The sequence below is a fragment of the Pteronotus mesoamericanus genome, unplaced genomic scaffold (assembly GCF_021234165.1).
Source record: "Pteronotus mesoamericanus isolate MK-2021 breed Mesoamerican mustached bat unplaced genomic scaffold, CSHL_Meso_final contig_25, whole genome shotgun sequence".
NCBI lineage: Eukaryota > Metazoa > Chordata > Mammalia > Chiroptera > Mormoopidae > Pteronotus > Pteronotus mesoamericanus.
This window is the reverse complement of record NW_026555105.1, coordinates 27,478,523-27,504,846: the sequence shown is the minus strand read 5'-3', so window position 1 is coordinate 27,504,846 and position 26,324 is coordinate 27,478,523. Positions and strand designations below refer to the sequence as shown.

Here is a 26,324-nt window from a genome sequence, read left to right as displayed (position 1 = left end):
ACTGCTTGTACAGTTAAATACACAGGGAAGCCACTCGAAGCTGACTTGATGGTGGAGGACTTTCTGTCAATGCTCCGCATGAAATAAATATGCCTTAGAAGGAATTCAAAGGACCTTGAGGATTATAAATTTTAAAGAAAATATTATTTCCTTAATAAAAAAAATTAACTCACATGAAGGGACAGTGAGCAAGGGCCCTCCTGGCAGTGGATCTGTGCACAAGGCCATGAGGCCCTTAGCTCAGTAATGGTTCCGTCAGGATCATTTCCACCCATCAACACACAGATGGGCTCAAATTGCACTCACCTCACACCAGGGTCCCCAGCCCCCCACTTTCTCTTAAGGAGCCCCACCAGACTAAGTTTGGGATCTAAGATGCCTGACAAAGGATAAGGTAGGAGCTGGGAGGTAGGAGGATATAAAAATAAGATTAAAAACCCATTGATTTTCCATTAAAGAAAACCAAAAGACCTTAAGAATGCTCAATCTCAGGAGCAAGGAAAACTTTTGAAGATTTTGATCAGAATTAAAATCAACTGCATATTAAATACTGTTGTAAAATTTAGTGAAGGGTGCTATTTTTCTCTAATTATTGTATTGTAGCTTGAGTTTAAGAAATCATGAAAAATGAGATTTCCTAAACATGACACCAAACACATTTTAAGGTGACAGTGATTCTACTTCCGAACATATTTTTATTACCATCAAACTTAATACCTTTGACCAGGATCTCCATTTACCTCATCTGAAACCTGGCTGTTTCTTAACAATCTTTTATCTTTTTTGCTGCTCTCTCAAGTGATAACTGTTCATTTTATCACATCAAGTGCCCCAGGCCTAAAAACCCGAGATTGGGAATTTGTTGCTACTAATGCTACCAAAATGAGGTGCAAACCAAGAGGGGATCCCCCCCAAACCCTGCATAGCCTTTGGTTGAAGGGAGGGGAAGTCAACAATATGGTGCTTAAGACATTTTGCATAACAATGGCAAGTTGGTAGCTAGATAATAGCTCTGCTACTGCCCTAGGAAGAGGCACAGAGACTTCCGAAGAGTATTCAGGGATTCCTGACACAGCCCAGGGTTTGCACAGCGCCTGCGTGAGAGGCAGGAAGGCAGAGGCCCCTGAGTCACTGAGTTGTTCTTGCTCTGACGGAAGATGGAAGCCAAGAGAACGTAGAAGATATGGGAAATTGTGGGTCAGGATTTAAAAGAAGGACAGGCAGCTGTGAGGTAGGAGAGCCATGACAAAGCAGCTAGGCAGTTTGTAGAAGGGCTTGTCTGCCGTAGGGGAAAAGTCATGTGGGCAAAGTAAGGAAAAGGAAGGAGGAGGAGTAGCCATAAAGAATAAGCCAGGAGCTTCTGAATTCAGAAAGGAATTCAGCCATGTGGCCAGTAGCAAAATAGCAGCTATGTAGTTTGTAATGAAGGAGTCAGCCATGCTGCCTGTAATAATGTAGCAACTAAGTAGTTAATAGTCAAAATTCCACTATGCAGCCAGGTGTTGTAAGGAAGAAAGAACGCTGCTCTTCTGGTGTCCACTCTAGCTGACTCCAAAGCTGCCAAGGACTCTGCCTTGCAAGACCCTGACCTGCTGCTTTGCAGACCCAGATCTACCTGAACTCTTGGGATTTGGGACATATGGAGAGGATGCTCTCTTGGGACTTGTGCCTTCAACACAATCCAGTACAACATGGCACATGCTTTCTTGAAATATTACATGAAGGCTAAAGACAATACACTATAAATCATAAAGGAAATGCTGCTGCAGTAGGATGGTGACTTTGAAGTCCATGAGCGTACTTTCCAGAGGGACCGGAGAACTGCCTGGGCAGCCAGCTTAAAATAAGAATATGGGGAACTACTGGGCTTGTTTTTGGCTTATAGCCTGGTGGGGCACAAGGGAAGCGCTCGGTCTCGTGGGAGAACAGGGCTCTGAGCTGAAGTGCTCCCAGCGCCCCAACGGTTTCACCCCTGTAAGTAAAAATCTGTTCCTTCCAACACTAATTATTGGGTCATTTATCAAGGTACCATGTGCACGGGCCCCAGTTTGCTCAATTATATTACTTCTGAAATATTATTTTTCAATCTGATTTTAAAACAAAACAAAACAAACCCAGTTCTCATGAGGCAGCCAAGCCAGCTTTTACTACTTCTTCACATCTGCCATCTACTAAGCTACCTCTCCTTCAGCAGAATTTAGCAAGCAGCTCACTGTCTTATTCTTCATCATCATCCAAAGCTTTATCGATCTTGGTGACATTAACATCTAATTCATCCAATATTGTGACCTCTCAACACTCTGACTTCCCCATTTTCAATAGTCCGTCCCCACTCTACTGTAATTACCCAAATACTTGGGTTCTGTTTTTTTGGTTGCTTAGGGCAGGAGTTAGTGACCCAAAGTCAATTTTGCCCTGAGAACCAGGCAACCCAGGTAACCGAGTTCATACCATGAGGTCTGGGCTCTAAAGGCTGTCTTCTGGCCCTTCTCTGCTCATTCCCTTCCAAAGAGGTAAGAAAACCTGAGTCAGACAAGAAGGCATGTGAAGCCCACATGTACCCTTTCTAGGACGTTTTCTAGTTTCCTAGAACCCCAGATATCCCCACCCAAATGCCCCCATACTTCTGAGGAAGGCTCTATGCAGAGGATATAAATAGAACTTGAATATTTGGGCTTGGGTGTCCAGATGCATGAATGTGGGGCTCTTTATGATGTGGGATGGAGCCATACATGGAAAGAGAAGGGAGATGACCATTCCTTGCTAAAAAGGATGGTTGATGCTTCTTATAAATTACAGTTTAATCCTGTCTCCTAAACAGATCTATTAAGACACCTAATCATAAAATTATTTCTTTTTCTTGATAGCATCCAATCCATTAAAAAACCCTGCTTCCTTGATTCCTCCAACCTCAAATCAGCTACTGCATGCCCAAATTCTGTAAATTTTTAAACACTTTTACTGAGACACCACTGTTCCCATGATACGTGTGCTCCCTCGTTACATAAGTCAATAAACCCAACTTTGACGACAGGTGTGTTTCCAGGGTCTTTGACCCCTAGGTATCAATGTGGCAAAAGCTGGCACATTCCATTTCACATCACACAATGAGATGTTATATGATAATTAACAGTATTCATTAATATCATCATCATCATCTAGAAAACAAACAGCTAGATATATCCAATAATATTGATGAATCTCCCAATGATGGAGTGAAAAAAGAAAAAAAAAAACCCCAAAACCTCAAAACTCCAAAACCCATAATAATGCATGAGTCCATTTATATTGAGTTTAAAAACTGGTTAAAACTACATTGTTTAGGGCTGTACATTAACTAGTACAGCTCTAAAGAAAAGCAAAGGGTGATCATTGTAGTGGTCAGGAAAGTAGTCCACTTCGGGGGTAAGGAGGACATTCTGATTGAAATGGCCACTTAAGGCATTTCTGGGGTGCAAGTTACTGTTTTTTATTTAGGTGATAGTTACATGGGTGAAAATTTTATACCCATTCATTACAATGTATAAATAAGTTGCATGTATTCTTTGTTATATATTGTTTATGTTACATTTCACAATGATAAAATTCATGAAAAAGAAGAATGAGTGCTAAATAGAAAATAAATTGGCATTTACTTTCATAAGACAGTTTGTTTAAATTTAGTTACTATAAATCAATTCACCTGATGCCAATCACCCATGAATAAACAGCTAAAATTTAGCCTCTGAAATGGCAAAGATGATTACGGCTTATAGACCTAATTGTAACCACTGGGACTCTCTACCTTAGGCGGCTTTGCCTTCCCAGGTATCTCTCTTAGCAATATTAATTTACTCTACCTTGAAGGATATTTCTGTTGTCATGGTGAACCCATGGGTGATGACTGGTTCCTCTTCTGCGGTCCGTCCTTTCCAGCAGTCCAGCTCCACACAGCGACAACCAGACAGGAGCACTTGACGATACATCTCGACAGAAGAGTTTCCAGCCAGCTGGCCAGCTGTAAAAACACCAGCAAAATGAACCAACCCCAGAGTCCCATGAAGCAAGGAAGACATTGGTGGCTTCCTAGAAACACTCTACACAACAACGGGAAACAAAGTGTTTAAGAGACTGACTAATTGTTCTCAACCTTTTTCTGCCTCAACATACTAAAAGGGAGTAGGGTCATCATAAATGCTATTGTGACTCCCTAGTGGTTGTTTGGGGAAGAGGGGGTATAAGAAAGCAAGCATTATTATAATAATAATAATTCATCTTTATTAACTGCTTACCATGTGCCAATCATAGTTCTTTGAACCCTACATGTATTACTATGCTTAATTTTCATAAAAATCTCTTGGGATAACTGACTTTAACAAGCTTCTTTCCAGATAATGAAATGGCATAGAAGAGTTCATTTACCCAAGTTTCCGAAGCTGGTAAATGGAAGACCCAGAGTTATATTTTCAATACTCAGTCTTTTAATTCTGAGTGAGTACTGTTGACAGGTTATTTTATTATATAAGTCAACTCCTCTGTCATGTTTGTCCAAGGCACAAATGCTTAGTAAAGCTAAATATAATTTTTTTAAAAGTGTTCCTTTACAGGAATAAATTTAAATTTGACAGAAATAGTGGAAAACTTATATTCAAGTAATTACAAAACATTTTCAAAAATTAAACACGATCTAAATATATATAAAAAGACATCCCATGTTCATGGAGTAGAAGACTTAGTACTACTCCCCAAATTGACCTACAGTTCAATTCTGAGGATTCTAGTATAATTTTTTGACCAAATATCTAGATCTTCCTGCAGTTTGATCTCTGGCCCTGCTTGAGTCACTAAACAGTTTTGCAGTTTGAACTGACTCTTTACATGGGAAACTGCATTCCCTGCACTGTCTGTTTAATCACAAGACTGGTTTTATCAGTTTATTTTGCAAACTCCAAGGGAAACTGAGGCATTAGTCCATGTTTTGTGACCTCACTCCTGCTGACCATACCTTGTGACTCCAACCTTGGCCATATCTGATGATTCTACCTGCTGACCATGAGTAACCAGAAACTGGAGATGCCTCAGAGCCCCAAACGATCTCCGTCCCACTTGCACATACTTGCAGTTTCAATGGTTTCCCCAACCAATCCCATTAAAGATCAGCTCTCTGTGCCACTGCCCTTAAACATTATGGCCTCCCTTTCCTCTTTAGAATGTTCTTTTGGTCTATGCTGAAGGCTATGTCTTCCTGCAAGCCATATATGAACAAAACTTTCTTTTGGCTGCCAGAAGTGTCACCTAGAATTTTTGTTGACAGTTTCTATCAAAACCCTAGCTGGCTTTTTGGCACCTATTGACAAGCTGATCCAAAAATTAATATGAAAATGGAAAGGACCCAGAATAGCCCAAACAATCTTCAAAAATAACAAAATTGAAGGACTCATACTTCCCAATTTCAAAACTTAACTATGAAGATACAATAATCAAGACAGTGTACTGGTATAAGGATAGACATATGGAACACTGAAATAGAATTGAGAATCCAGAAAAAACCCTCACATTTATGGTCAATTGACTTACAACACAGGTGCCAAGACAAAACATTGAAGAAAAAAAAATCATTTTTAGAATAAATGGTGCTGGGGCAACTGGTTAATCACAGGTAAAATAATGAAGTTAGACCCCCTATGTCACATCATATACAAAAAATTAACTCAAGATGGATTAAGTTTCTTTCTTTTTTAAAAAAGATTTTAGTTATTTATGTTAAGAGAGAGGGGAGGGGAGGGAGAAAGAGGGGGCGAGAAACGTTGATGTGAGAGAGAAACATCAATTGATTGTCTCTCACATGCGCCCTCATAGGGGGAACGAATCCAAATCCATGCATGTGCCCTGATGAGGATTCAAACCAGTGCCCTTTCGCTTTATGAGACAACACCCAACCAACTGAGCCACACTGGTCAGGGGAAGCTTTTTTCTAAATGTAAGTTTTTATAAAAACTATAAAACTCTAAAGAAAACAGGGGTAAATCTTTGTGACCTGGGTTAGGCAATGGTTTTGTAGATAAGAGAAAAAAAGCACAAGCAACAAGGAATAGGGAAAAGAAACTTCATCCAAATTAAAAACCTTTGTAAACAGAACTGAAATACTCCTGTGAAGTGGTGAGAATTGTAATAATAAAGGCACCTGAGACATCCTGGCAGGAATGAAAGCCAAGCTATTCTTATTTCACCTAAGAAAACTGAAGGCACTAATTTCTTGGTAAATTATTTTTATAAGATTAATAACAAATAACTTTCAAGATAAGCCCACTATCAACACACAAATAAAAGTCTTTGGTTTTCTACATTAAAGATTTTCTCTGATTTATACTCTATAAACCTCTATCTTTTAAAATAGGGAGTTTAAAGATGACATATTGATGAAAACTGTTAAAATGACATCGAAATGGACAAGATCTGCCTCAGAGACAAGAAACAACAACAAAAAAATATGGATGTTACAACACCTAATCATGAGCACAACGAAAGGATGGCATTCTTTTTTTTAAAGAATTTTTAAAGTTGTTATTCTATTACAGCTCCAATTTTCCCCCCTTTGCCCTCCTCTGCCCATCCCACCTGCCCACTCCCACAGTCAATTCCCATATCATTGTCCATGTCCATGGGTCATTCATACATGTTCTTTAACTAGTCCCTTCCCCTTCTTTCCACCATTGTCCCCCTCACCTTTGTTCCCCCTCCCCACTGGTCACTGCCAGTCTGTTCCATGTTTCCATGCCTGTGGTTCCATTTTGTTCATTAGTTTCTTTTGTTCATTAGATTTCTGTTATAGGTGAGATCATACAGTATTTATCGTTCACTGACTGGCTGCATTCTTTTTTATTATTTTTATTTTTTTAAATATTCTATTTACATATTTATTTTTAGAGAGAGGGGAAGGGAGGGAGAAAAACATTGATGTGTGAGAGAAACATCAATCAACTGTCTTCATACCCAATTCAGGCAAGTGCCTTGACCTGGAATCGAACTGGTGACCTTTTCCTTTGTGGGATGGTCCCAACCGACTGACCCAACACAGGTCAGGGCAGAATGGCATTCTTGAGTTCTGTAGAGCCCTAGTAAGTGCACTGAAAGGATGATTAAGTTGGTGTGCATAATCACTTTTCTCTACTGGAAAAATAGGGCATTTTAACACACAAATGTGTTTACAAAAGCAGAAATGCTGACCAAATAATCTAGAGGATGCTTGATGCTAGATAATCAATTTGCCATTTACAATTGCCTCAAAGTTTGTTGTTTATGTAAAGGTCTTTGCTGCATAAAAGGAAAAGGGAGAGTTGAAGTGGAAAACACAGTCATTTACATGTTATCCTCACATTTAAGGGAAGGCCACTTTGAAGCAAACATTCTAGGAACATTTGTTTGAATTTACTTGCTATTTTTAATCATTCAAAGAACAAATAGAAGAAAATTAATGTATTTTAAAAATCTTGATCCGTTAATGTTTTGAAAGACACGGGAGGGCATAGGGTTGTGTTTGTGAGATGCGAAGGAATCTGAAAAAAACTCCTGAAGAATGGAAGGTTTGTGGGTGTGCGTTGTGTTTATTGTCCAACACCTAAACCCAACATAATCTCTCCAAAGTAAATTTGTTCATTCTTACAAAGAATAATCTTTTTAGAAATGGAAGTCTTCCAACAAAAGCATATTTTGAGAAAACTCACATATTTCCATAATTGCCCTCTTCTTTAGAATGCATATTAGGTTCCCTATGTGTTTTCCTTCATTTATGCGGATCTTTTCCAAATATGTATATTAATATGCTCCATTATTTTCTCCTTTTCTGCCTAAAGCTGGTTTAGTTTTCTTTCCTAAGGCTCCTAACTCCTCATTCGTATATCCCAGGCCTCCATTATATTTCCTTTTGATTAGATCAAATAAATATAGCTTCTGGGACCAGGGGATTGAAAGGGTTGGGATTAATAATATGTCATGAGTCACTCAATTCTTGTTATTTCTGAAACCAGTATCTGACATCATTTCTGCCTGGCTTTGAACACCCCCTGGAGTACATTCCAAGCCCATGATGAAACTTGCGAGCTGAAGCTCCGTCTCAGATTAATCCCTCACACTGCCCCAAGTCATAGCTCTGCAGCTTCTCAGTTGACTGCATTCATTTGGGCTAGCTGGCTACATTCACTTGAGCTTTGTTTCAAATTACCCAAGGCATCCACAGATCGAAGAGACTAGAAAATTGAAAATAACAATTCCTCTATTAACACTGGCTTCTGAGGAATTTCTCATCTTGCAGAGAGTAATGATTAATTGTCTATATTTGTATTTAGCATTATTTATTGTCTTCTTATCAACCTTCAGTGTAAGATTTCATAATGTGATGCATTTATTAATTAAGTGACCTTCTTTAATAAACATCGTGTCCTTTAATAAGTGTAAATAAGGATTATTTCTCTTTGCTTTCAAGACAGTGACAGCTATTCAGGGCGGGGCAAAAATGAGTTTATAGTTGTTTGTATAGAAAATAAGGCAATAATTAATAAATAATGATACAAGAATAAGTTCTGTGTTTCACATACTTACAAAACTACTTTTGCTCCACTCTGTAACCCCACACCTGCACTTGAGAGAATTGTCCAAAATACAGAGGAGGTGATGTTCACAGTGACTGTTTCGAGGGGCATCAGTTTAATTTGATCTTTTCTATAGTGTTTGCCTGCTGCATCAGTGAGACCAGGAAACTCTCTTGAGCACAAATCCAACTGCCATAAGATGGCTTAGGTAGGAAGGTAGGAGAAACAGGTTTAAGCCTATGCCTTCCTAATTATCAGCATCTGTGCATATTCCCAAATACATCCTGTGTGGGAAGCAAAATACTGGGAATACAAAATGACACGAGACAAGCTCCCTACCTTCACCACTGGGTAGGGAGGCAAGTACAAATAAAGGGGAAGGTTCTTATGTGTCACGGTGTTTAAACTCACCCTAATGTTACACTCCTAGCTGCTCCTTCTTTCTCTTCTTTCTCTTTCTCCTTGCCAACAGAATTTTCCATTTAGGTTCTGATGTGTTTTAGGTTTCCCTCCCAGCCCTGGAATAAATCTTAATTCTTCTCAGCCAGTCACAGTAGTTCTGTGGCCCATGTTAGTGGTCCATGTGGGCATTGCTGTGTGGTGTAACTCTTAGGCTACATCTAATGGGGCATAAAGGAAAGTCTACTAGGTGGGGTTGAGGGGCTTTCGTTCTTACAAAGGCTTGCAAGATAGGGACTTTCACTCTGGCACACATGGACCTTATTCACAGGAGGTGATGTTCATGGTGCACTGTCATCTTGAAATCATAAGGGGAGCAAAAAGGTAGAAAGCATCTGGGTCTCCCATGACATCAATAAATTCTTGATTTAATCAACAGCCAACACCCCCACTTCTGGACTTCTTGTTTGTGAGGTAATAAATTCCCTAATATTTAAGCCACAAAGTAACAGTATTCTAAATAAGTCAGAGAAAGACAAATATTGTACCATATGATTTCACTTATATGTAGAATCTAAAGAACAAAATAGATGAACAAAGAAAAGAGAAACAGACTCATAGATACAGAGAAGAGGCTGATGGTTGCTAGAGGGGTGGAGCTGGGGGAATGGGTGATAAAGGTGAAGGGACTGAGAACTACAGATTGGCACTTACAAAATAATCATGGTAATGTAAAGTACAGCATAGGGAATATAGTCAATAATATTATAATAACAATGAACAGTGCTAGCTGGGTACTTGAAATCTTGGCGGGGGTGGGGGGAACACTTTGTAGAGTTTATGATTATCTAACTACCATGCTGTACACCTGAAACTAATACAAAATAATATTGAATGGGAGCTGTAATTGAAAAATAAAATAAAATTAAAAGCATCTTGTTACTTATAGCCAAAATACCTTGGCTGTTTCAATATATCTTCATTTTACAAATGAAGAAACTAGGGCTAAAAAGAGTTAAGAATGTAATCTACTTAGAGGCAATTTTAAACTTGGTCTATTTTTTTGCTCAGCTCATCTCCTCTCCATTCTACCACCCAGCTTTCATAGGTCTGTGTGTGCTTTAAACCAAAAATAAGATATCACAGGTTGCGTGTGCTGAAGGCTAAAGGAGTGGGGGTGATGTGAAAGAACGGAGCGACGCTCAGTCTGGACTGGTGGTGGGCAACTAACAGGGGTAAAATTATCCTGCGTCCTTTCTAGAACTTTTCTGCAGCTGAGAACATATATGTGAGAGCGGAGTTGAATAATTATTTGATATAGTCAACCAAATAATGTAATTTATAAGAGGAATAACTAAAACCTAAAGTTATGTTTTTCTTTTTAAATTGAATAAGGATGTTAATCATTCTGAGTTATACTACTTAGTCTTGCTGCTGAATATGGAGCCGTTGTCTCCCAAATGGTTCGGAATATGGGAAGATTTATGAAGAGCTGAAAAACTGTAGGTTGAAATGAATGCATACTGTTCTATCTGGAGAGAATTTTGTTTTCAATCATAGGGGTAGATTTCTCAAGGAAAAACAGTAATTTAAAACATAATCACTACTTGATGTACTGCCAAGACTATCCAACCCTTAGAAAATGACCATTGTAATGAAAAATCAACTCGTTCTGTGCAAATATTTCTCTCAATCATCCAATTTATTTTTCCTCCTGGTGCCTTCATAGTTAACAAAGGGGCAATACTGAGTAAAGAAATAGACATAATAATAACGCATTGCTAAATTGATTGGTTTTCATATTGTAGATTTGATTTTTACAGTTCATTTGGATATTCAAAAGAAAACATTATAAATATCAACATTCTCCTTGTTTTAATTTAGAGCATCATTTCTCAGGAAAACCAGTTCCTAAAATACTCTAAGAAAATAAGTAGGGTGGTGATAGGGAGAGTAGGTTGGTTATAACCATAACGATCTGAATCTGTAAGCCTTTATTCCTACATTAAAAACATACTGCAGTAGGTGTCCATCTTGTTGGTACTTAGCATTTTTCAAACTTATTTGAATAAGAAAATTTTCCTTTTATCACTAAACACACTTTGTATAAAATAATATTGCTATAGAAAAAGTTTCCACTTGTTCTGGAAATGGCTGTAAAGTGTAAAATCTAACTCATTTTCTCAGTATTGATTTTCACATTTAATTGGACTCTATTGAATTATGTATACATGGGTTATATTTTTATTTTATAGTATTCTTAATTGGCCTTGGAAAGTCTGAATTCCTGTATCACTGATATTTATATTTACCCAAAGGTTCCTGAGAGATATGAATTCCACATTACATTTATAATTAAAATGAGGATTCTAATAATATTATATAAAGTACAAATACGTGAATCCTAATACTACTTGAAATTAAATAATTGGAGAGAGAATTGGCTTACTTGTTCAGAAATCTTGTATATGAATCAGGTCTCGGGGTGATACAAAACCACTGTACAGAAATTTAGGGACACCTACTTCAGTTTTTTCTTCATCAAAAAAGGAGTGGAATCTTTCCTAGTAGCTGAAAACTCTTCCTTTTGGTAACTATTGGCCATTAGTATGCTACACCTTAAACAAACTAACAAGTGGAGCCAAATTCTGTGTCATATCTGTGCTTACCCAGCTATTCAGAGGGAGGACAAATTAGTGATTCTGGGAGAAATTGATAGGACTGAAAATCTTTAGTGAATGCAATTAAAAAAAAGAACTACAGAGAAAAATTTGAACAGTATTTAGTAGTTTGTGTTAATCTTGAATAATTGTCTTAGAACTACTATTGTGTTGTCAGTAAAGCAAACGAGTAATTATAATTAGTTAGGTATGAAGATTGATAAATGGAAGCACAGTTATAAAATCAAGAATTTAAATTGGGAGGGAAGAGTGGGAATATTTATGTGAACTTGTATCTTGACAAGGATTAATATATATATTTTTCTTTTTTGGTTTACAGACAAGATCTGGAAACAACGTTCCATAGGCAGGGCAGGGTCCAAATCGCAGTTACTCACACAATTTCTTTTCCACTAAAAGGAACCAGAAATCACTGGGGAAAAGTCCATTTCCATATGTTTTGCAGAAATGAACAAGGTGAGCCTGGAAGATTTTTATGGGCCAGAAAGCAAAGACATTTTCAAAGATCAATGGGTGATGACAAAGGACACAGGAGCCCCCTAAAAAAATGTTGCCACCAACTAAAGCTGAGGGAATCTGAGCGTCGAAAGGAGGATAGCAGCTTTGCTTGGATGAACAAACATAAAATCTGAAAACCATAGGTCCATGATACACAGAAAGAGAAAAATTAATGTATTTTGAAAGAAGATTTAAAGAACAGAGTGTAGATCCAGGCAGACTTGTAAATCATTTTGGTGTCATTGACTCATTTATTATATGGCAAATAATAGAAAAACTATATTAAATACATCAGTTAAAAGCATTTTGGGACTTAAAAGGACTATTGCTAAAATTATTACATATTGTCACATCCAGGTACATGATACAGTGTCCCAAATTTAGCCAGATGTGTATTTTAAGTATTTTTAAGAATTTTGTCATCCTCAGTATAAAATAAGTGCAAGATTCCATCAAGTGCCAAAGTCTCTGAAGTTACATTTCTTAGGAGCCTATCAAATCAAATCTCTTGAGGTTTTATAGACCTCTTCAACCTTAAATGAAAAAAAGATTACATCTTCAATTTTAAAGTCTATGTGAAATTTAACATTCTCTTCAACTACTAATGTAGCTCACAGATCACAGTAGTACCAGCAGATCCTGTCACTTTGTCACAAGTGGGAATCACAGATCTTTTCATCTATTCTAATTGTTGCAAATGTCATGACATATCATTCATACTAACTTTTGCGTTAATAAAATATATATTATTTTACCCAGATTTGATTTTTAATATTTGATAAGAATATTTCAATACTATGCACTTTATCTTATATATTGACAACTAGAATGGTTCAAAGGATTCACTAGACTGACAAATAGGTCAATGGTATACCAAAAAAGATTAAGAATGCCTGAGAAGGGGGGAAAAAAAACCTTTATAAAAGCTTATTAACTTGAGTGGGAGCTGCAAAATTTCTGAAATAGGCCTAAGAAACTGAATCCAAGGAAGGGGCTACATGGGCACTCTTCTCTTAAAGTTGGTGGTTTTAAAACAGAGCTAAATATATTTTGACACTCCTCCCGTCCAGTACTCTGGTCTATGTCCCTTCCCTTTGAACCTGGTTAGGCTTGTGACTGTTTGGACAAATAAGGAAAGAAGTGACAGTACCGAACTTCAGAGGTTCAGAGCAAAAAGGCAATTAATGTTCCTTCATGTTCTTTGGGACACCTGTTCTTGCTGCTGTGAGCCTCCAGGGAAGACACCCTTCTACCCTGGGACTGACATGCGGCGAGGAAGCCCACACTCATGGTGAGGCCTCCTTTTGGCAATTAGGTTAGTAGTTCCTACTGAGCCCAGCTGTTTTATGTCCCACCCAAGTTCCAGGCACGTTGGTGGAGAAACCTCCAGATGAGTGTAGTACCCAAGATGTTTGTGTTACCCTGAGCCATTCACTTCCTGGCTGAGGCCGAAGACACCAGGCAGCTGAGACAAGCCATCCCCTCTGTGCCAGTCTAAGTTTCTGACATACAGAGTATGGATCAAAAAAGAAAAAAGAAAAAAGAAAAGAAAAAAGTGGTGGCTGTTTTGTACCACTGAGTTTTGGAGTGATTTGCTAATGTAACAAGAGATAACTAGAACAGGATTTGTATGAGTCAAACATAAATCTAGTTAGTTTTATGGCATGAATCTCTCTTAGTAAATATCAGTTGAAACAAAATAGACTCCACGTAGTCTGAGGGCCAGTCTAATTTTCCTGAAGATCATGAAGGTTGCAGTTCACATTACTTTAAAATTCAGACTATTCAACTCTGAGTAGATGATCTCAGGCTATACCACATCATCCCGATATAGCCCTTTATGGCTGTCTCCAGGCTACTTTTCTATCTATGTCATTTCTATTCTAAACTATTGTTCACGGGGTGTGGGATACCAGACCCATGATGCTGAACTTGATACCAACACAAACTGCATTTGAGTCAGGAAGACTAGGACTCTTTAAAGAATTGGGAAGAAAAAAATGCTTAGGTGTAAGATGGCTGAACCCTGCGAGACCCTCTTGGACCTGGCCATGAATATCCAGTGCCTGGATCTCCCTTGTCATTATATAGATAGTACTGCTGGTCTACCCCACCATGCAAATCACACCCCCCTGGGCAGCAAGCCATGGGCACACCATAACCTCGTCCAAGGCATGGTGAACATTTACAACTCAGATACTAAATGAGCCCTCAGAATTGGTTGTACTGTGGGTGTTCCAGTCTCTCTCCATCTTATATTTATTTGGATACTAAATTGTGTGAAGCAGGAAAGTGATACGGTTTTTAAAAAACTTTTTTTCTTTTTTATTAACCAGTACATTTTCTACACATTTTTTTCATTGCCTGTGCTTAGAGATCTGCCATATAGAAAGTATTCTGGATTATAAAAAAAATTTCAGCTCACTAAAATCTGTATTTATTACAAACTTTAATTTTAAATTATGTTGAGATAATATATGTTTACATATACATGTTTTAGTATTATATGATTCAATGATCTACTAAAAACAATGAGAATACTCAATTTAGGACAAACTAGGAAACAGTATTGTTTTTTCCCCTTTCATTATAATATTTACAAAAAATATTGGTTGTCTTTCACTGGTCAATTTTTTACATATCTAAAACCCTGTTCCACCTTGAATAAGTTGGCATTTTGCTTTGTGTAGAAGTTATTAAGGCCTTCAGAATTTTTCTGTAGATAAAAGAAGACCAGAGAACTAAGTAGCATTGTAAATGCCTTAAAATCCACTGAAGAATGAGTTCAGTTACACAAAAATTCCGTTGGTTTGAAGATACAGACATGGATACCTTTTGGAAGACTTGAAAATTCAGATACATGTGAAGAAATGATACTGCTTCACAAGTGTGATGATGTAACTGCTTATGCCTGGAGCCTCTGGTTGTGAACCCCCGTTCTCAGAGGCATTTCACAGGAACCAAAAGAAAATATATCTTCACTATGAATAACAAAAGTAGAGGTTGGTGAAATTTCGTGAGACTGGCTAAAGTAACTGTCAAAGAGCTATATTCGTACCTGTGAGGTAGGTGTTGTGCGAGGAATTAATGAAATAGTGAGAAAGGGGCTGAGACATATCTTCGTTCAAATCCAGTTTCTCAGGTGAAACGACTCCATTTTCTTCTCCACTCAGGTAGCGCATAAATCCATCCACTGATATCTGTCCTGGAGGAAATGGAGAGTTAAGAAGAGTGTGAATGTATTCTTTTTTATGGGTTGCTGGTATAATGTGGTTTTAATTTTTTCCCCCAGAAAGCTCTGGTCACATCCAAAGTACACGACAGCATCCAGAATTGCATTTTAATATGGATAAACAGTAGTCTAGGATTATTCTGTTTCACTGCCATTACTGCCCAGTGCAATAGACAATAGAGAAAAATGTAGTTAACATGAACCTAACTGACTTTCACAGGTTTTAAATGCCTAAACACCAACCTCCTGTTTTTAAATATTAGGACATTTATATTAAATGGACAACAAGGTGGGGACTGACTGTGGGAGCGATGGGGGTGGTGGGGGGAAAACTGGGACAACTGTAATAGAATAACAATAAAACAAACTTTAAATTTTATTTAGAAAAGAATTAGGGGCAATTTTCCAAAATTTCCATTACAAATATATGTTACTTTTATAATAAAAAGTTAATTGCAAGTGGTTTTATTATTTAAAATGAAGTGAACATGTTTTCAAAAAATGACTTATTTTGAGACAGACAATAAACATGACCACAAATGAATCTCTCCTAGGAAAAAATATCAAATGCTGATAACAAAGGAAACCTTTAAATTTCTTATTTAGAATGACTTTATTTCAAATGGAAGAAATATGATTCACACTTTATTTGCTTTACTCAGATTCTCTTCTTTTGTTGTAACCTTTCTGAGGTGACAATGCTAAGTATTGAGTTAATTCTTTGTCATTATCATAGCAGTCTTAAATATTTTGATCCATCACCACAGTTTGTTTCTTTAATCTTACCAATCAAAGCCTAAAAAAAAAACAACAAAGCACATTTGTGGGTAGTGAAGATCTTGCCAGAAAATGTAAGAATTTTTTTTGTTGTTGTTGAAACAGTTTTGTATTCATAAAAAAGTAGTATATATTTATTGAAGAAAAATCAGGAAATGAGGTAAGCAGAGAAGAAAAATAAAACTTTTTCTGAACATGTTTATCTTTTCTTTCAGAGGAACTACTGTGTATACTTCCAGAGGAAAAAATTATGTGTGTGTATAATTATTTTGTGAGGATGCAATCATATATAGACTTAGTAACTGCTCATTTATATTAATGACCAATATGTTATAAACTCTTTTTGCACAGATTCTTCATTATTTCCTTAGCATGAGTTCCCAGAAACAGAATCGCTGGTCCAAAGACTACTCTTATTTTTAGGGTATTATTATTTTGCACAGATAACCAATTTGCCTTCTGTTAAAGTTCTAGCAATTTATTTTTTTCATCAGTGGCTTTCCTTCCCTTCACGCTTGCTCATATGTAAAAATATATCTAATAATTCTAATTTTTATTAATTGGAGCATTATATATTCTTGAATGGTAAGAAGCGTGTCACCTGTAAATAGCAAAGCTCGCATTGACCATTTACTGCTGTGTAAGTCTTTTCACAGCCAATAAAATTCACAAAATGACTGATGAGTACTCTTCCCAATTTTGGGAATATACTTCAACCACCTGTAATATTTTCCCATAACAAAAATATAAAAAGAAATTTGGTTATTGGCTCTTGATTACAGGAGCTGAGTTTTATAAAAAGAAAAATCTTCTTAAACAAATTTTTAAATAGGAGCAATTATTTACACGATGAGCTCCTTAAAAAAAACAACTCTAACATGCACCTCAATAATTTTAATAATAACAAAAGGAAAAAGTGCTAAGAAGTTCTCTTGTATTAAAAATATGAAATATGACAAAAAGCTCCTCATCTTGATACATTTGTGTGATCCGTTTTTGATAGATGTCCAGTTTAGACCTCCAACAACCATCACCTAACAAAGTGATCATGCTGATCATTCTGCTTTTGATAGAAGGCATATATCCTTTCAACTTTTGGAAGCAAACACAAGTCAATACAACTTAGGGCTAAAGCTATTTTAATAGATGGTTAAAAAATATATTTTGGATTATAAAACCAATTTAGAGGTAAATTTTAAAAATCTAATTTCTTTGTAGTCTTTCTTTTTTTTATGACAAGCCCATTTGTCAGCATCTTCTCAAACTAGTGTCCATTCCTCCCTCTTTTCCTTCCTTCTCCTCTCTCTCATTACCTTCCATTCATTTAACAAAGATTTATTGATCATCTGCCATGTAATAGAAAAATGCAGCAGAGCAAAGCACAGCCTCTGCCTCAAAGAGCTCATAATCTAATAGAAAATAAGACCGTTCACACCCTGAAAACCAGGTGTAAGCTCCTCTTTTAAAGCAAGTGTACATTTATGTCTGTCATCCTGGAATCTGCCACAATGCTTTGTGCATAGTAGGTGCTAAATCAGCACCTCTCTTTGATGATCGGTGATTCAAGAGCAAATAAATGACTTTACACCTGAATGATCACTAAGGATAGTATAACTTTGATTCTTTTCTCTGATTAGGTTGAATCACATGAAATTGCTAATATTGCATATGCCAATGATAACTTCATACAACTTCAGTCTCTAACTACAGCTATTTCTCAAAGGACAGGCAGTAAACACAAGTGTCTATAGGGGCCTGCAAGGAAAAGCATCGTGACTGCTGGAATAGTGTGTGCACCAAGTAGCTGTGGAAAACTTGCAAGGGCATATCTCTAAAGGCATACCTCTAAAGGCATTAAATGACAGCAATAAAATATTGTATGACCAAACAAACCATCTTTATGGTGCTGAATTTAATCTTGAGGCTGCCAGCTTGTGTCTGGTATCTTACCCGAATAAATTTCCTTTGGTCTAATCAGCAAATTTTAAAAGCAATTAAAACAAAACATATGCCAGTATGATAGAGATGACAAATTAATTTTAACTTCAGCATTGATTCCCATTTATTGCTTCTAGTGCCTCCTGGGCACTTGTGGTGAAAAAGATTCTGAAGCATGCTTGTCATTAATTTTGATATCATCATAGATATAGGACAGAAAAGTAGGGGATGTACAAGCTATATATTTGTCATTCTCAAATGAGGATATTACAGTTAAAGTCAAGTTTATAATCTGCAACATGCCAAAAAATGTGTGTCAAAGTTTTACTTAATCCATTAATGAGGAAACCCAGAATATGACAAAGTCATTTCAAAGGACTCTAAGACACAGATACATACATGTACATGTGTGTCAGCAAACTCCCCAAACAGAAAAAAAAAACCAACCCAAACCTGAAAAAATATTGCAAAATTGAATAGAGAGCTGGTTAATGTCCTATAATCAATTAAACATTACCTTTGGGTTATCTTCTCTACCTTTACTATTTCATAGGAATTGAAATTTTAAAATCAGTAAAAAACAAGAGGTGAATCAGAGTTTGTGAGGGTTATTTACAACTAATCATATTAAATAATGCAAAAATCCCCAGTGATAAATTTACTTAACTTGGAATGAGAACAATGAATGAGGTTAGAATACAGTTCAGAAGAGGACCACAGACTAGGTGAGCAAACACTGAGAACAACCTTCCAACCCCAGAGCTTGGCCTTGCTAATGAAAGGAAAAAATGTGCAAGATGCATCAAATAACTAAGCAGAGATATGCGAAAGTCAACAAAAACCAATGAAAAAGTAAGGGTAAGGAACAGTCCGTTTATAATTTGCTAAGTGTCAGGTAGGAGGTGGGGAGTTCATTTGCAAAATTGCAGATGGTTGCCATAATAAATTAGCCCCCAAATAGTTCTGATTAGTAAAGGCCTTGAGACAGAAAACAGAACCTTCCAGAATTTCCCTTCATTGCATATAGTCTACAGCTGAAATATTTGCAGTTGTTAAATACATCAGTCCTTTTCCACCAACCTTGCACTGTTTTTGCAAAACTGCTTAAATTTTTTTCCTAGTCCACTGAGGAACATAGAAGAATGAAAAGTCTTGAGAGTTAAGATAGGAAAATATTGGTTTTCTGAACAAATTAGTAACAGCACAAGGAATCCCATTTCCATTCCTGCCAGCAGAAACTGATCAGGGACAAATTCCACAACCATAAAGATGAGTAAAATATATGGACCTTTAGGTCTCTTCTAGCCCTAAAACCCACTCTATGAATTAATACATTAGGGATGATTACTACCTCAATCAAAACAAAATGCCCCATAATAGAGTGAGACTATGAAACATCAAATCACTATTAAAAGCAATGCTACAACTTTCTGGAATAAAACCAACAGTAAAAGAAGTTAAGTTCAGAAGGATAAGGCCAGGTGACGATGGCTAAAAATAAAACCCCTTACATGTTTTCATAATAAAATATTGGTATGCTTCCAATTGAATATGTCACTCATATAATGTCACCTTAAGATCTTCATAAGCATATATACTGTTTAGACCACTTATAGCAGCAATTTTCAACCTTTGCCATCTCATGGCACACATAAACTAATTACTAAAATTCTGCGGCACACCAAAAATATATATTTTTTGCCAATGTGACATAAAAATAAATATAATTTTGATTCATTCACACAAACCAGCTATTGTGTTGGCTGTTGTCATTTTTCAACTTAACAATCTAAGTGAAAAGAGGTCGTGACCCTGACTAAATAGTCCGGTATTGCATATTTTAAAAATTCTTGCAATTCGAAACAAACAAAAATTCTAGCAGCACCAAATGTGTCTGCCACAGCATGCTGGTTGAAAAATCGCTCACTTAGAGCCAGACTAAGAGAAATATAACCCTCAAGTAATGGGAAGCAGCAGCAGCAACAACAACTGTTCTTTGAAGCTTTTCCATTCAAAAAAAGTTCTAGTGTTCAACAAAAAATAAACTGGCAATGCCAAAGTGAAAAGATCTAACTTAATGAGGAGGAACAATCTCCAAAGAGAAAAAAGAGGAAAGTAGAGTGACAATGTGATGGCCATTTATATGACTCCTCATATTTCAATATATTTGTTGGAAAGAAACTCTGAAATGTCACACAACTTAGCACAAACACCATGGCCAGCAACTGTATCTCTACTTCCTTCTGCTTGTCTCCTTCCCCTGGGGTAGATAGTGACTGAGGCTCGCCTGATGGCCTCCTGAACATGCCAGGAAGGCATAAATCCAAAATTCTGCTGTGACAAAAAAGATAGCATTCAGGGGTATTTTAAAACCATGCAGTGTATCCACTGACACTCAACTGGATGTATTTCATGCTTACAAATGCATGCAAAGGACTTTGAGTAATCTACTAGGGTATGAGCTACTCCAGTGTCTTCTCTAAACCTGAGACCATTCCACGGATCTCTGGAACAATCAAGACTGAAGAGGATTTGTGTCCAGACAAGGGAGCTCTGGAGACTAGAGCAGAAGAATGATCTAATGAGCTTTGTGGACTGGTTCTCCTGTCCTCTTAGGTTCTGACTCCTTTATCTATTGATGTCTAGAAACTTACTTCCAACAGGACTTTCCAGCTTGACCATTCTACTGTGGACATCTGAGAAAGATATCTCAGCTCAAGTGTCTCCAGGTAGAACAAGATATTTTGAACTTATCCTGGAGCTAGGGCACTCCTTTTTGGGGGTTATTGATTAACATAGTTTTAGTGAGGGCCCAACTCTATGTGCCACAGGTGTAGAATAAACAGGAATGTGTCCATCAGAGTCCTGACCTTCAAGAACTTATAGAACATACCAGGGAAAAAGCCTCCTTGATGTATGCTGATGTGCATTTCAGGTTTCTATTCATTTAGTAGAGTGTCCTAACACACATGTAGCTAAAGAGTTTGGAGTCAGAGCCAAGTGCCCAGGTAGCAGACAAACACACTAACTTTGTGTTGGCCACAGAGGAGCCTTCTGGCTTCTTAAAGATTTAAATATCAGGAATCCTTGGAAAGGATCATTTTGACCCACTTCTGCACCAATTTCTCTTGCATTTTTCTGCTGTCCAAGTCTGGCAGAAGATGGAGAAAAATCACCCCATTTTGATTGCTGATGGGCTGAATTTAGAGGAAAGTGAATTTAGAGAGGGGCTGAATGTGGCCAGTGGGTAGGGTGGTCAAGGTGCAGTGAAGAAGCCTCTATGTGATTTGCTCTTCAACAAATACAACAAATAGCACAAATACTACTGCAGGAAATGACTATGGTCAAAACAGCATGGTCCAGAGTGACTGTCTAGGATTGTTTTCTAAATTTAGATCTATTCCTAGAGCTGTTATCCACAACTATTACTAGAATAACTGGTACAAACCAGCTCCCTAATTTCCCCTTGGGTGGAAGCAAATGCTTCCAAATCTTTTAGTTTATGCTTTTGATGTTTATTTCTATATCTCAAAATAATATGCTTGCATTACTATTTTTTGACCTCTCACCATGGGAGATAAAGATATTGGTCTTTCTTCTCTCTATCCCACAGTACATATACACATTCTTCTCATCTTTTAGAGATAGTTATATTATGACTTAGACCAGTAAACAATATTTATATTATCATGAAGATATATTCTGTTCAGGGCAGAGTTATATAGTAAATCAATACATATTTTTCTTTTTACATGCACAATTTTTCATTTCCCCTGTAGTTAATAATTATCTTGTTTTGTCATTTGCTTAATTTCTTTGCACATATCTTTAATCCAACTTCCAACTCTACATCAGTTACCTAAACCTCTCTGTAATATGTTCAAATACAGCAAGTGTTTTCCCAGGTTCATTTTCTTGAGAGTCTTTCCTGGAGCCTTATGACCTGCACCAATCTAGGGTAATCAATTTTGATTTTACTTTTATGTTTTGTTTAATGTCTTTTATTTTTTTTATACCTATCTTATTCTTTCATTTTAGTGGAAGGGAATTTGTCAGTACTCATGAGTGCTAAATTTTTGAGTCTTGAATATCTAACATTGCCTCATGATATTTGCATATTTAATTACTAGTTTAGCTAGGTATAATATTCTAGGTATGTTTGTTAAAAGGTTTGACACATTGATTTATCATCCTAAAAACAAAAATATAGCCTGTTTTTTTCTTTTTCTTTCTTGTGTCTTTTAAAATTTTAACACCATATTCAGCCTAAGTGTCTTGAAGTTTCACAGTGTGCTTTGGATATAGGTCTATCTTTATCCCCGCTGCTGATACTCTGAGATCTTTCAGTCTAAAAGCTATTATCCTTTTATTTGTGAAAATTTTAATGACTTATGATAATGTTCTCTGTTCTCTCTTTCTAGAATATTATTTGGCTAAATCTTAAATTTTTATACATTTTTCTCTAATTTTTCATTAATTTTTCTGTTCTTTCTGGGCAATTCATTTATTTTCAACTTTTCTTTGAGGGTTTTATTTCTTTTTAATGTTTAAAGCATTATTGTTCTCTGACATTTCTTTAAAAAATAGCATTGTGTTCTTTTTTTCAGGGGTGCAATATGTTGTCTTATCTTTCTAAGGATGTTAATGACATATGTATATTTAAACTTTTCTCCTCACTACATAAGCATTGTCTTCCCTACGGTTGCATTTTTCCTACTTTTTCAAAAAGTTTTCCTCATATATCTAGTAATTTTTAATTGTTCATATTTTAAATTGTTGGACTAAAAGGTTGATTGAATTTTGAATGCATCTGATGGCCTTAAAAAGTAAGGGAGTTAATAAGGCAACTTTTTAGAGGGATCAATATTTGTCTCTTTGGTGTAACTCCTAAAGGCAATACTTTTAGGTCTTTCTTGGGTTAATCAGGGTCTGGAGAGATCTGTTTAGTCACTTGTCAGGAGAGTAATGACCTGGATGCCATCATTCTAGAGCCAACTGGGGGAAGAAGGCTAGCTAGAGGTCTCAGCATTCAGTATGTTTATGGTCACTTTATCTCCTTGCTTTCAAAATGGGAGGCACGTCTTCACTTGGGCCTATGTCGTCCTCAGACCCTTTGTTTTATTATCTCCAGAAAGTAAATCCTTAGTCTTCTCCCAGGTGGGAGTTCTGACTCTTTCTTATTCAGTCCTAACTAAAAAGCTCTTAGCCAACCTTCCTTATTTTAGGCCTTACCTCCAAACCCACTTCCATAAAACCCTAGCACCTTTGATTTCTGCCACTTCTAAGGTTTTCATAGAATAACTCAAGGTGGTTTCCAGCTTTTCGTAAGGATGATCTGTGATTCTCAGCTCTGTTGAGCTGTAGACATACCACTATTTAGCTGTAGAACTGTAATTGTTGACTCTTACCCTACTAGCTCCACACTTGCCAGGTTATACCTTTAAAAATATCTCTTTTAATGCATTTTTAATGTGGCTTCAAGAAAGAGTTTAATTAGATGAATGCTTTTGGTTCACCATATTTGTCCTCAAGTTCCATGGTTGTTTTGCTACACCATAACACAGACATTTTAGTTGATTATGTTTTAAAAGTCAGATTTTGCATGCTTTATCTCTTGGTCATAGTATTTTTAGGTAAAATTAAATAAGAAAGGAGGAACTACAGATTTTTGTTATAAGTATGCTTTGAGTGGTTAGGGACTTACCATGGGGTTTCCTGGTTTTCTTTTATTTACATCTTTCTAATAAAAAGTATGCAGTGATTAATATCTTACTACAAAGGGCACACCATGGATAATTTGTCTGTCAGGTTTTCCCAGGTAGAGTGTAGCCACTTACAGAGGTAGCTTGAGCTCTCAGATACTATCAGGTGGGAAACTGCTTGGGCCTCTTTGTTTTTCTTGTCAACCTTACAGACTGCTAGTGGGGAACAAGAATGGTGGTATGCGCAAGGATCTATCAATGCCTGAGTTTCTAAGGGAGTCATGACTGAGTCAAGCCAACCTTTGATTCTGTGAGTGAATGTGAGTTGTTCAACTCCCTTCTTGGTGGTCATGGGAAGTGTCCCTCAGGACCTTGTTCCATCAGCAGAAAATATGACCAGATTTTTATTTGTATTCTATTTTCTAATTCTTATATAAAATTACAATTTGAGTTCATAGAACTGCTGGAGAAATTATATGATGAAATCTAAAAAAAATTAACGACCTCTGGAACTAAATTCTAAGGCAGATGAAATGAATTGCAGTATTGTATTTGTACTGTTGTAGTTGGCAGTATTTAATAAATGAGATCGTTCCTCCCGTATTTTTCCCAAATCCCTCTCACTCTTCACCACAGGCAGCAACAAAGCATTCTAAATTTGCCTCAGGGAAGGAAAGGATGGCAGAGAAGGAAGAACTAAATGGTCCATTTTCTGCATGGTTTTGAGGCTGCTTTTCTGCCAAGGCTTCCTTGACCCCAAGTCTGGAGGAAGTCCTGGACAAATTTAATGTCCTAGAGACAGAAGCCTGTGGCTCTTCTCCCAGGAGATGCTAGAAAGTTGCAAACCCTGGTGTTCCCCAGTAACCAACAGCAGCAGAAGCAGAACTGACTGCAGGGTCTAAATAGATGGTCCTGGGCTTGATTTTAGAGAGAGTCTTCTTGGTTCAACCTTGACTAGCAAGTATGTGGCTGAACCACCTTTTTAGGTGGTCCTAAAAAGGATGATTCATGCCTAAGACCAGAAAGAAATGGGCTGTACTGGGCTACCAACTTGGATAGATGACCAAATATAAGATTCCTCCTTTCATGACCAGGTATTAGGTAAGGCTCCTAGCACTTAGACATTACTTAAGAGTTATTTCAATATAGAAATTAAGATAGAGGGAAAAAACATTTATTTCAGGTATATTCAAATGTTGCCATGACAACAAAGCCTTCCTGAGCTTTTTCTGGCCATCCTGTACCAGCAGCAATCCCTCCTGCTGGCATTCTTATCACATATTACTTCATATTCTCCATGGCATTTTTCGCCATCAGTCATTCTATATGTTTATTGGTTTGTAACCTTTGGACTCCTTCTACAAGATTGTAAGTTTCATGAAGACAGAGTGTCTTATTATGGGTTTCCCTTGAATCACATCTTTAGACCAGGATTTGGTTTTTAGTTTATTTAGAAGGTGGTTTCTTGGACCCACAGGTAGGGAGGAAGTAAGGCAGTCAATAATAGTGAATTAACAAGCAAATCACCACTGCAGGCAACTGCAATTTAATTTCATTGGGGAACCACTAGGAAATGGAGTAGAACCTGTATGTTGTGGTCTGTACTGTCTAAGAAGAGAGGAAGTTGGAATATTTATACACAAAGTCCTACTTAACTGCTTCCAGGGGGCTTTAACCTCCCAGGACTTTGGCCACTATATGTTTGGGAAGACGGGGTTCCAGGGGCCAAAGAAAGCCTCCAGCTTTCTTTGATGCAGAAAGGGATGCAGGTATTCAGTGGGAAGTCCAGCCCTCAGAGACAGCTTTTTTCGATTTATTGCTGACCTTCACAATACAGAACAATGCCTGGCACATAAATGCTTAATAAATATTAGTTGAAAGAATGGTTATTGAGTTCCACAAATATTAACATTTATGTATTAATATGTATCATAAGTGGTTTTGTGTATCATCTTGACAACTAAATCCTTCACACTAATTTGTATCATAGAGAGCTAAATATGATAATTCTGAGTTCACTGTAAAGGACAATGCAGAGGAAAAATTTAAGGCAAAAATATCAAAGAAATGCAAGGACAACTTACAGACCAGAACGAAGGAGCATGGTCTGGCTTTGATTGATGATACTTCAATACTTCGAAGGGCAACAGGTATGCTTAAGAATGACAGGAAGGGTGTGGAGAGCTGATTCCCAGTCAAGATTCCTGGAAAAACTGCAAGTTTTATCTTAACTTCCTCTCTCCAACTAGCCCCTGGCAGAAGTACTAATCAAACAGCCTTACATGTCTAAAGCCATCAAAATAGACCAGGAGAAGGAGGCTCATAGTTCAGAGTGAGACAAATCAATCTTTAAACAATAGAAGAGTTGATTGTACTTTATTACATCGCACAGGGCAACTTAACTGCCTTTGTCAATACTCACCCTAACATCTTTGATCAGCTCTAACAGAATTTCTTCTTAAATTCCCAAGTAAAATGTCTCTGGAAATAAATCCACAGGCCCTCACCTTCTACCCACAGAAATGATTTT

At 37.0% G+C, this 26,324-nt stretch overlaps 1 protein-coding gene across 3 annotated transcripts in view; it reads right to left on the bottom strand.

The window, feature by feature from the left end:
- Positions 1-26,324, bottom strand: part of PLCB1 (phospholipase C beta 1) — a 622,850-nt gene that overhangs the window by 145,612 nt on the left and 450,914 nt on the right. For all 3 annotated transcript variants that reach the window (XM_054574043.1, XM_054574044.1, XM_054574045.1), the window contains exons 10-11: positions 15,204-15,350; positions 3,840-3,997 (exon numbers count right to left, since the gene is read on the bottom strand). In XM_054574043.1, the coding sequence (XP_054430018.1) occupies positions 3,840-3,997; positions 15,204-15,350 (305 nt within the window). The remainder of the gene's footprint in view (positions 1-3,839; positions 3,998-15,203; positions 15,351-26,324) is intronic.